The sequence below is a fragment of the Jaculus jaculus genome, chromosome 23 (assembly GCF_020740685.1).
Source record: "Jaculus jaculus isolate mJacJac1 chromosome 23, mJacJac1.mat.Y.cur, whole genome shotgun sequence".
NCBI lineage: Eukaryota > Metazoa > Chordata > Mammalia > Rodentia > Dipodidae > Jaculus > Jaculus jaculus.
Window position 1 is genome coordinate 4,905,114 of NC_059124.1, and position 11,114 is coordinate 4,916,227.

Here is an 11,114-nt window from a genome sequence, read left to right on the forward strand (position 1 = left end):
GTGTATTAAGTCTTACATGAATCTTAGGGAGGAAAAAATAATCAAGCCTATTGGCAGGAAGGGAGAGCTCTAGGGGAATCTAGCCCAGCTCTCTGGGGCTTAGCTCCCTTCCCCCATCACCAGTCAACAGCGTAGTCTCTCTGGCCCCACATGCCTCCAAACACCCTTTCTTGACTTCTTAGCAAGGAGCAACAATGTTTCAGTTTGAGATCTGTAGCATCCTGATTTCCAGGGAGAGTACATGACTTCTCTCACTTTCACTACAGAAAACCCGAGTGTCGTTCTGTCCTTTCAAAGGAGCAGCGGGGACTGTCCCGAGTCAGCTGCGTGCCTCTGTAACAGCTCCCAGCCTTGAAAAGAACACCCAGTCCCAGACCTGAAGATATTGCCACTTGAACTGCCTCATTGACAGCAGTGTGCTTTCCTACAATGTCTGACCAAGTGAGCTATGCAACACTCACATTTCAGGATCCCGCGGGAGCAAGAAATAACCAGGATGGAAATAACCTAAGGAAAAGAGGTAGGATTCAGAGAAAGATAGCTGTGACCTTAGACGTGTCAAGGATCGTACGCTTTGAGATGCCAACTTTAATACCAATGCGAAAGAGTAGCCTGTGGTGGAATCTACAAAACTGAAACCGACAGTCATGCGATAGATCAGCCGGCCCGAGGCAGAGGAGGAAATTTGGGCTTCAAAGACCTCTGCAAATGGTGTGGTAACCCTGTGTGGCAAGAAGCTCTGTAACCAGTGGCTATTTTATTAGACAAGCCACAGGTTGAGTTGGGACATGGAAAGATTTCTATTATTAAATATCCTTTATACATATACCTTGTTAGAAATGCCAGAGGAATCTTCTTTGCAAAAGCTAGAAAGGATTCTAAAATAAAGTGGAGGAAACTTTTTGTATATATGATGTAAGTAACTGAAGGGGAAATTTGAGGGTGGGTAGGTCAAAATTGCTAGCTTTTCTTCATCTATATAAGTGTGTGTTTTGTAGATACATTAATATAAGGTACATGTTGTATGTATCATATAAATATTAATTTAAGGTAGTTGAAATCCCCCACATAATTTATAATATTTATCAATAATTATGCCTGCATAATATCATGCTTTTATTAAAATTTAATTGTAAGGTAAATGAAGTAACATTAGTGTTTTCTTCATTACACAGGCGAAAGTACTGAGGCTGAAATTAAGTGGTTTTTTTTTTTTTTTCACTTAAGTTTAGACATGTGCTATATGGTGGAAGCTAGTCTCAATTTTGACATCAGGTCATTCCCTTACGCCAGCTTAGAAAACTGTCAGTCTCAACAGGCATGCTAGCGCACCCTGCTAATCCCAGCATTTGGGAGGCAGAGGTAGGAGAGTCGCCTTGAGTTCAAGGCCACCCTGAGACTACATAGTGAATTCCAGGTCAGCGTGGACTACAGTGAGACCCTACAACAAAAAGAAGAGAAAGCAAAAGAAAGAAAGAAAGATGTCAGTCCCTGTGGCCATACATTAATTTAATGTCTATGATTATCTCTCTTCATTTCAAGAAATTGTCTTGCAGTTCAGAGTTGTCCTAACTCATGTGAACGCCTTCCACTTGCTTTATAGTTAGTGTGTGTGTGTGTGTGTGTGAGAGAGAGAGAGAGAGACAGAGACAGAAAGAGGGGAAGATATAATAAAACATGACAAGAATACCTTGCATGTGTCTAATGAAAATGATGACACATTTTAGCTTGTTCTGTAATTCTAAAACTAATCTTTGAGGAAAGGAGAGGTGTGCTTATTGAAATTCTGCCTGGAAACTAAAACCTATCAAAAACATGGAACTAGCCAGGTATGGTGGCGCACACCTTTAATCCCAGCACTCGGAAGGCAGAGGTAGGAGGATCGCCGTGAGTTCAAGGCTGCGTAGTGCTAGAGTGAGACCCTTCTTCTCGAAAAACAAACAAACAAACAAACAACAACAACAAAAAAAACATGGAACTAGCTGCCAGCAGGACCTGAATCAAAGAATAGACAAGTCCAGGTGACAAATATTTGCATGACAAATATTTATATTTTTAACAAATAGAAAGTGCTTATGTGTGACACGCAGGGTTTTCTGGTCTGTTCTGCTGTTCACAGGCTTTTCATTCAGGAGTTAATTATTTATGATGCAGTAATAGAAATAAAGTGACTTTAGCAGGTAAATGCACGTTTACAAGTACAATCTACTGCTACAAGGCAAGGCAGGACAATCTACCCTTTAGAGATTTGTGTCTCAGAAACCTGGGCTCTCTCGTAATGTTAGCAGCTTTCCAGAGACACGGGTACCTCGCGTCGCCCATGGACTGTGTAAAGCTGAAGAAGAAAGGTAATGCTAGCGTACAACAAAGACCTGAATATGAGGTGGAACTTAGTCCTAAAGGGAAGGTCAACCACGAAGGACAACGGCAGACAGGGCTCTGAATGAACGTCGTCTGGGTAATTTTCTTGGGTGCTGTTTAGAAGTTTGAGCACCTGGAAGCTTCCTGGGTTGGAGAAACTCAAATCGTGAAACGCATCAGCACGCAGCAGCTCACCCTGTCTGTGCCCACTTTCCAGGACACCTGGCTCCCGCCCGCCTGTGGCGTCGGGCTGCCCTTGGCACCCTCGTGCTCTGCCTCCTGCTGCTGACCGGGCTGGTGACCGCGGGGGTCATGGGTGAGTACGTTTGCGTTACGCTCGGGAGGCGATGAGGAAACGTGTGGAGAGCAAGCGAATTCAGGAATGATGGACAGTGCAGTAACTTCTGCTCCACATGGTCACCCCCTTCCCCAGGCCTTCAAACAAACTAACCGGCAAGGGGCATACCTCGTGATCACGGAATTCTGGCCCAAGGTCCATGTCGTTGGATGAACTAGATGTCACTGTGAGGATGACTCTTATTTTTCTAGTTAATAGCTAGAATGAATGGGCTTTTCTTTCTGCACACACACACTATTCCAGTTGGGAGAAACAGGGCCTCATGAGAGATGTATTTGTGAAAAGACACATTTCATTGACCCTGAAGATGTACAAGGAGGCTAGCTTAATCGGCTTCCCGGTGAAGAGAAATTGATTCCTTGGCAGCAACACCCTGGCTTTTAGCAAGGAGAAAAGCACACACGGACAAGGAAGGCAGGAGTTATGTCATACCCACAACACAGAATGGAACCACTCCTGACACATCAGAAGCTCCCAGGTGCCATGGCTGAGATGAGAATATTGTCTTGTTTGTCACTCATTGCTGCACAGTAGGGAGCAGAAAGGACAGGGCGTCCCGGACTAATGGTAAGTGGAAAGACTACATGAGAATGCATATTTATACATACATGCATATACATATTATATCATATACACACACTCATATATTTAGAGAGAGAGAATTGGTGAGCACAGGCCTCAGCCGCTGTAATTGAACTCCAGACGCTTGCGCCACCTACTGGGCATGTGCGACCTTGAGCTTTCCTCACCTTTGTGCGTCTGGCTGACGTGGGATCTAGAGAGTCAAACGTGGGTCCTTAGGTTTCACAGGCAAGCACCTTAACCACTAAGCCATCTCTCCAGCCCAGACTACATGTTTTAAAGAATGTTAAGTGTACAATATAAAGCATAGTGACTTGATCCAGCACGTACAGTGAAAACAGTTCATTTGTTTGGAGGAAATTTAATTTTTCATTACCTTTTCTTCACTGCTATAAAAGGAAAGCTGCTGGCAGAAGCTGCCTCAGGAATGAAGGCCGCATTTCAGCCCACAGCACAAGAACGTCTACCGTCCCTCTCGGTAGGAAGACAGGCATGGGCGCAGGAGCGTGCGGCAGATGGTCACATGGTGCCCTCAGTCAGGAAACGGAGAGGAATGCTGGGGCTCCGTTTCTTTTCTCTTTTTCATTCTGCCCAGGATCCCAGCCCATGGGATGATGCTACCCACATTCAGGATGGGTCTTCTCACCTCAGTTAAACCTCTCTGGAAACACCTCACAGACATACTAAAGGAGATTCTCCTAGGTGATTGTAAATTCGGCTAGGTTGACAATGAAGATCAACCATCACATCTCTCATCTACTATATTAACTTTTTTCCCCCTTTTTTTGGTTTTAAAGGTAGGATCTCACTCTGGTCCAGGCTGACCCAGAATTAACTATGTAGCCTCAGGGTGGCCTCAAACTCTCAGCGATCCTCCAACCTCTGCCTCCTGAGTGCTGGGATTAAAGGCATGCACCACCATGCCCGGCTAATTTTGTTTTTCAAAGAAAGATCTTATATATAATTAAAATTTGGAGAAGGCTTATTGGACATATAAATACAGGCTAATGATGTACCTTGTTTGCTTTTATAATTTTTCTGATTTATTTTTAGTTATTTATTTGAGACAGAGAGAGGGAGAGAGAATGGGTGTGCCAGGGCCTCCAGCCACTGCAAATGAACTCCAGACGCGTGCACCACCATGTGCATCTGGCTTATGTGGGACCTGGAGAATCCAACTTGGGTCGTTAGGCTTGGCAAGCAAGAGCTTTAATTGCTAAGCCATCTCTCCAGCCATTTGTTGTTTTTGGAAAGAGAAAAAAACAAAAACAAAAGATGTTTGAGTAGAGATAATAGCTATTCAGTAGCTTGCTATTATGAAAATTTAGTTGATGTAGAAAATCACATATAGGTGCAATGATACACGTTCATTGGTTCATCGTGAAACTAACATGATTCTTTTTTCAAAAATGCAATGTTTTAGTGCAACGGTTCTTAAAGTTATTGTGCTAATGAGTCACTGGAAGTACTCAATGCAGGTGAGAAATTGGATCCAGGGAAATGGCTCAGTCAGTTAAGCTCTTGCTGTGTAAGTATTAGACACAAGCTCAGATCCCTAGCATATAAAGGCTGAATTTGGTGGCACACTCATTGAACCTCAGTACTGGGGGGGCGCAAAGGCAGAGGATTCTCTGGGGCCCGCTGGATTGGTGAGCTGCAAATTCAGCCACTGTTTCAAAACAAAGAAAGTGGAAAGTGATTGAGGAAGTTGGCCAACATCAACGTCAGGCTTCCGCACATACGTACCCACACACATACAAGGACCCAGCCACCCACACTGCACACGCACCCGTGAGCAGTCATACACAAAAACTCAATGAAGATCTGTGGGCCCCAGACTAGAAATAGTCCAAAAACAGCCTGGGATGCATAGCTAGATTCTAGCTCTAAATTCGTAAACAGACAGACAAGCGGCCCAGGTGGCCCGTAGGCTACACCTGAGATGGCCCTTGTACCTGCAAATGGACAGATAGATGAGCTTGTCCTCTGTTTTGTCCTGAAGTTTTGCAGATGTCCAAAGAAATCAATTCAGATTCAGAGCAATTGAAATGGCTTCAGGAAACCTTCCACCAGAAGCAAGATAATCTGTCCGAGCAACTGAGCAACTGCAGGAAGGCTCCCACGGGAGAGGAATTTCTCAAAGCCCAGATAGCTGAGCTGCTGCAGAGGCAGCAAGAAATGGCTACCGAGCTCTGCAAAGACCTGGTGACTCACACGTCAGGTAATTTGCATTGGGGCGGCTCACAGGTCACATTGTACCTGTCACCCTAACTTAAAGTCACCACGGGCAGCACAGTGTGAGAAAGTGACGTCATCCACTGATCCTCCCTCCCCTTGATGCCTTCACAGTGAAGACAAGGGGAAAAATCAAACATTATTTCGTTTCTTTGAAAACACGGAGGTGAATCGGGAGATCATGTTAGGATACAGCCCATCTTGAGTCTTCATCCTCTCCCTTGAGGTGACCTGGGCATTCTGCAAAGAGAATAACCGTTGCCCAAGCCATTGGCCGCAGTGGCTCACTGCCCTCAAACAACGTGTTTTGAGGATGTTCATCCTCAGATGCTGTTGTCCATGTGAATGATTTTGTTTCCAAAACCTTCTCCAGTCACACCTCCAGAAAGAGCTTGTACTTTTGGTTTGTTTGTCAAGGTAGGGTCTCACTGTAGTTCAGCTTGACCTGGAGTTCACTATGGAGAGTCTCAGGGTGGCCTCGAACTCACAATGATCCTCCTACCTCTGCCTCCCGAGTGCTGGGATTAAAGACGTGCACCACCACGCCCGGCTTAAGAGTTTGTACTTTTGAATGCAATTTCCTTTTCAGACCATAAATGCAATCCTTGTCCGAAGACCTGGCAATGGTACCAACACAGTTGTTACCATTTCACAACGGGTGAGGGGAAAGCGTGGAGTGACAGTAGAAAGGACTGTGCCGACCAGAACGCCACCCTGGTGAAGATTGACAGCATGAGAGAAAAGGTGTGAGTGAGCGGACACCCGTCCCTGGTTAGAGAAATTAACCTAGTAACCAGAAGGAAATATGTGATCGTTCTGACTCAAGGGAAAGAAAGATCAGTGGATTTGGGGTGATAATTAATAAATGATACTAGATTGGTCTAGGGAGCGAATCTAGGGGCTTACCCATGATGGGCAAGTGCTCTACCACTGAGCCACATCTTCAGGCAATAAATGGATTTAGTGAGGGTTCTTTCCATCTCTGCCAACCAGTGGGTGGTTCAGCGTCATTGTCCTCTGCTTCCTCCCTCCCTCAGGATTTCCTTCAGTCACAGCCATTATCCAGCCTGGCTTTCTTTTGGCTGGGATTATCAAGGAACCCATCTCATCATCAAAGTTGGCTCTGGGAGGATGGTTCCATGCCTTCTCCATCCATGTAAGTCTCTCAATATTGGGGTGGAAGACCAAACTTACTGTAAAATCCTAAACATTTTAAATGCAAGAAAAATAAACCTAGACTCAAAATACTATGTGCAAAGAAAAGAACATTTTAAGGGCTAGAGAGATGGCTTAGCAGTTAAGCACCTGCCTGTGAAGCCTAAGGATCCCGGTTGAAAGCTCAATTCCCCAGGTCCCACGTTAGCCAGATGCACAAGGAGGTGCACATGTCTGGAGTTCGTTTTCAGTGGCTGGAAGCCCTGGCGCACCCATTCTCTGTCTCTCTCTCTGTCTGTGGCTCATAAATAAATTTTAAAAAATGAACAAATAAATAAATTAATTAATTAATTAAAGGCCAGTCTGTTGGGCTTGTTGCATCAAAGAAAAAAAAAGAAAGAAAAGAAAAGGACATTAATAGCAAACAAGGAGAAAGGGGAAGCTAATTCCATCTGGGTGACAGTCACCACAAGACATCGAACTTCACCTGTTAATTTCTTTCTCTCTCTCTCTCTCTCTCTCTTTTTTTTTTTTATTTTTTTTTATTTTTGAGGTAGGGTCTCACTCTAGCCCAGGCTGACCTGGAATTCACTATGTGGACTCAGGGTACCCTTGAAACTCACGGTGATCCTCCTACCTCTGCCTCTCAAGTGCTGGGCTTAAAGGCGTGTGCCACCACGCCCGGCTTATTTTTTGGTTTGTTTTTGAGGAAGGGTTCCACTGTAGCCCAGGCTGACCTGAAACTCCTTCTGGCATCTCAGGCTGGCCTTGAATTCACAGTTATCCTCCTACCTCTGCCTCCCAAGTGCTGGGATTAAAAGCATGCATCGCCACACTCGGCAAATTAATTTAGCATCTACCTATAATATTTAGTGTGCTCTGAGTACCTTATAGATAGAAATCCTTGAGGGGAGCAGTATTATATCACCACTACACAGATACAAATATTGTCACAGATTCAATGCCTTGCCTAAGGTCATTCTGCTTAAAAGTGACAAAATCAAAATCAAGACCAAACACTTTGGGGACCACCTGTCCGTTACTCGGCTATTTTTTCCCAGTACTTATGACCCATAAAGGTAGTGTTTGTCTTGTGCCCACACATAAACACACTTATTTTATTAAATAGTTGTTAGTCATTTTCTAGTGGAAAAGCAGTCTGAGCCTACTGGCTTACTCACCAGTTAGCTGCAGGATAAAAACCACAGCAAAGGTGTTCTGATAAATCTGCCACTTCAAAGTCTTGATGGCGATAGGAAAAAGTGCCCATACAGTAGATGACATAACACTGGGGTAAATTATGACAAGAATTGAATTTAACCTAGAAATGTGTCTTGTGACATTGTTCCTCATCTTCTGTCCCTGAGTCACGACAGAGAGGGAAGAGAGTGTGGTTCCTGGTTCCAGAAGTCTCGCTGGGTTCAGGGAAGCAGCCAAAGCCATCCGGGAGGGTAGAGGGCTTGGAGGCTGGTATCTCTGTGCAAAAATTCAGTGGAGTGGGCTGGAGAGATGGCTTAGCGGTTAAGCGCTTGCCTGTGAAGCCTAAGGACCCCAGTTCGAGGCTCGGTTCCCCAGGTCCCACGTTAGCCAGATGCACAAGGGGGCGCACGCGTCTGGAGTTCGTTTGCAGAGGCTGGAAGCCCTGGCTCGCCCATTCTCTCTCTCTCCCTCTATCTGTCTTTTTCTCTGTGTCTGTCACTCTCAAATAAATAAATAAATAATAATAAAAAATTCAGTGGAGTAAATTGGAAAATGTTTATGAAGTATAATGAAACACGTACTTTTGCAAAATTTTTTAAAAGACTATAGAACCAGACAAAAATATTGCAAATGCTTCATACCAGAACTACATTTAACTGACACATTGTATTCCTGTTTTTATCACATGCCATTTTGCGAGTAGATGAAATGGCTTCTTTATGGACGTAATAGTCTCCCCCATCTCTCTCCTCCAGCAAGTCCTTGATTCTGTTCCAACTGGCTCTTTGACGCATATTGTCAAGGTTTCCCTGAACTGAACGCTAATCATTCAAATTTGGTTAGAGTTGTATGACTCAGCCTGAACTTGCCAACTTCTCTGAATAGCAAACCTATGTCTGTCCTTTCCTCCCTAGAAAGATTTTAAGTTTCATCCACTTCCTAAAGGTTTACCAGGACGTTTTCTATGTTCATGTTGACCTCCCAGTCTCTGATCACCAATACTAGCCATATGGCATCGATTAGTCTATTTCTACACTAAACACAGGAGCAATGCTCATGCAGGTCAACAAAAGCACACAAAAGGGACAGTTCCCCTTTGTAACTGGAATAACCAACCCACCACGCAGAGTTTAGATGAACAGAAGGCTGCTAACCGAGACTATTAACCATAACACCACATAAATGTAATTCCGTTTTCATTTCACAGTGTGTTTCCCTTCTGCTTAGTGGGTTTCAGTTCCCCCCCAACCCCCCCCCCCACCCGGTCCCTCCACTAAGCACCTAGGGAAGTATGGAGGAAGTATTCCCCACAGCAGGTCAGAGTCTGCAGATACTGACCCTGGTCTGGTCATGCACATATCCGGTCTACAGCTCCTCAGTGAAGTCCTAAAGAGGTTTTTGTCTGGCTCCTGAGTCAATCTGCTCTGACCCAGTGTACACAGTAAGAGGGAGCAGGCGAAGCTCTGATGGAGAAAACAATATGTCAGTCTAATGCAGGTCATTGGGAAAAAGAAATTCTGGCCTCATAGATATAGGTGGGACAAACATAATTTTCTAAGGATATTATTTAAGGGTTACCATCAATTTTTGGGAGAGAAAGTGGGGGCTATTTTCAGAATTGAACCAGTGATGCCATGGCTTTGCTCTCCTCCCTTCTATCTTCTTTTTGTTTTTGAGGTAGGGTCTCACTCTAGCTCAGGCTGACATGGAACTCACTATGGAGTCTCATGGTGGCCTTGAACTCATGGCGATCCTCCTACCTCTGCCTCCCTAGTGCTGGGATTAAAGGCGCGTGCCACCATGCCAGGTTTCCACCTCTATCTTGTTTCCCATAAATCCCCAAATGCATATTAAATAACACAGAAAATTATATTTTTTTGCATAGTACAATGTAATAACTTTTATGGAGTATGATTTTATTTTATCTGCTTTCCTTATGAAAATTCCAAAGTAAAAATATTCTAACATTTCTGATTTAATCAGAAGATGCAAACACAAATTCTAGCCCAGAAACTAACTGTTTTTCTTAAAGATTATTTAAAATTTTTTTATTTATTTTATTTATTTGAGAGAAGGAGAGAGAATATGGGTGCACCATGACTGTCAGCCACTGTAAATAAATTCCACATGTGTGTGCCACCTTGTGCATCTGGCCCATGTGGGTCCTGGTGAATCGAACCTGGGTCCTTTGGAGTCATAGGCAAATGCCTAACCACTAAGCCATCGCTCCAGCCCAAGATTATTATGTTTTTCCTAAAACTCATGTGCTAGCTTTAGGAGTTTTAATACTTTGTGAAGGCAGAAGTCTCCCAATGCTCATAATTCTCTGTGTGTGTGAGTGACTGAGAACACTGAATGATATTTAAATATCAGACATAATATTTATAATTAATTTAAAAACATTTTTTAAATTTTTATTTACTTACTTGACAGAGAGAAAGAGAATGGGCGCGCCAGGGCCTCCAGACACTGCAAATGAACTCCAGATGCACGTACTACCTAGAGCATCTGGCTAATGTGGGTCCTGGGAAATCAAACCAGGGTCCTTTGGCTTTGCAAGCAAACACCTTAACTGCTAAGCCATCCCTCCAGCCCTATCATTAATTTTGAATCAATTACTTTTCAGACTTAGTGATAAGGAGCGAACCCAAATGAATGGATCCCAAGGATGTGCATATTTTCAACGAGGCAATATTTATGTTTCTCGCTGTAGTGCTGAAATTTCCTGGATTTGTGAGAAGACAGCCCCTCTGGTGAAGATTGAAGACTTGTATTAATCTGGTCCCTTTAAGTTCACCAAGAACATTACAGTGAAGCCCCACAAGAAAGGAAGGAGCCAGGTATCGAGCCAAGGCACTTAAAAGTGACGGAGTGTTTAAACTTAGGAGCCAGTGGGCCTACTTCCTGGACCGTGCTCCACCTCATGGGCTTTTGCAGTCGCTTACAAACACCCATCCAGAAGCAGCCATGGAAAGAAAGTGCTTATTTCCGGCTTCCAGATTTCAGACAAGTTTTTTATCAGAGGACAAGAATCTGGCTCGCTTCCATAGACCCAAAGCAGAGAGAAACTCACTCTGAACACACCTTAGGGTTAGTCTATAAGATGCATCCCCTCCCCCCACCCCACCTCTTCCAGCAGGCTGCTAGAGACTTAAATAGGAAGCTTAACCTGAGGCTGGGGCTGGAGAGATGGCGTCGTGGTTAAGGCATTTGCCTGCAAAGC

The 11,114-nt window shown here is 44.1% G+C and overlaps 1 protein-coding gene across 1 annotated transcript; it reads left to right on the forward strand.

Annotated features, from left to right (window-relative positions):
• The first annotated feature begins 429 nt into the window (after window positions 1-429).
• Window positions 430-10,802, forward strand: LOC101611727 (C-type lectin domain family 12 member B). The gene is made up of 6 exons (XM_012951251.2): window positions 430-520; window positions 2,579-2,677; window positions 5,304-5,522; window positions 6,126-6,280; window positions 6,574-6,692; window positions 10,605-10,802. Exons 1-6 carry the CDS (start codon window positions 430-432, stop codon window positions 10,666-10,668), a joined length of 747 nt encoding a protein of 248 aa, XP_012806705.2. The 3' UTR covers window positions 10,669-10,802.
• The last annotated feature ends 312 nt before the right edge of the window (window positions 10,803-11,114 follow it).

Coding starts and splice junctions, on each gene's coding strand:
- LOC101611727 (XM_012951251.2), top strand. CDS start 430: ATGTCTGACCAAGTGAGCTATGCAACACTCACATTTCAGGATCCCGCG. Junction 5,523..6,125: donor CCTGGTGACTCACACGTCAG/GTAATTTGCATT, acceptor TTTCCTTTTCAG/ACCATAAATGCAATCCTTGT. Junction 6,693..10,604: donor TCCATGCCTTCTCCATCCAT/GTAAGTCTCTCA, acceptor TTCTCGCTGTAG/TGCTGAAATTTCCTGGATTT.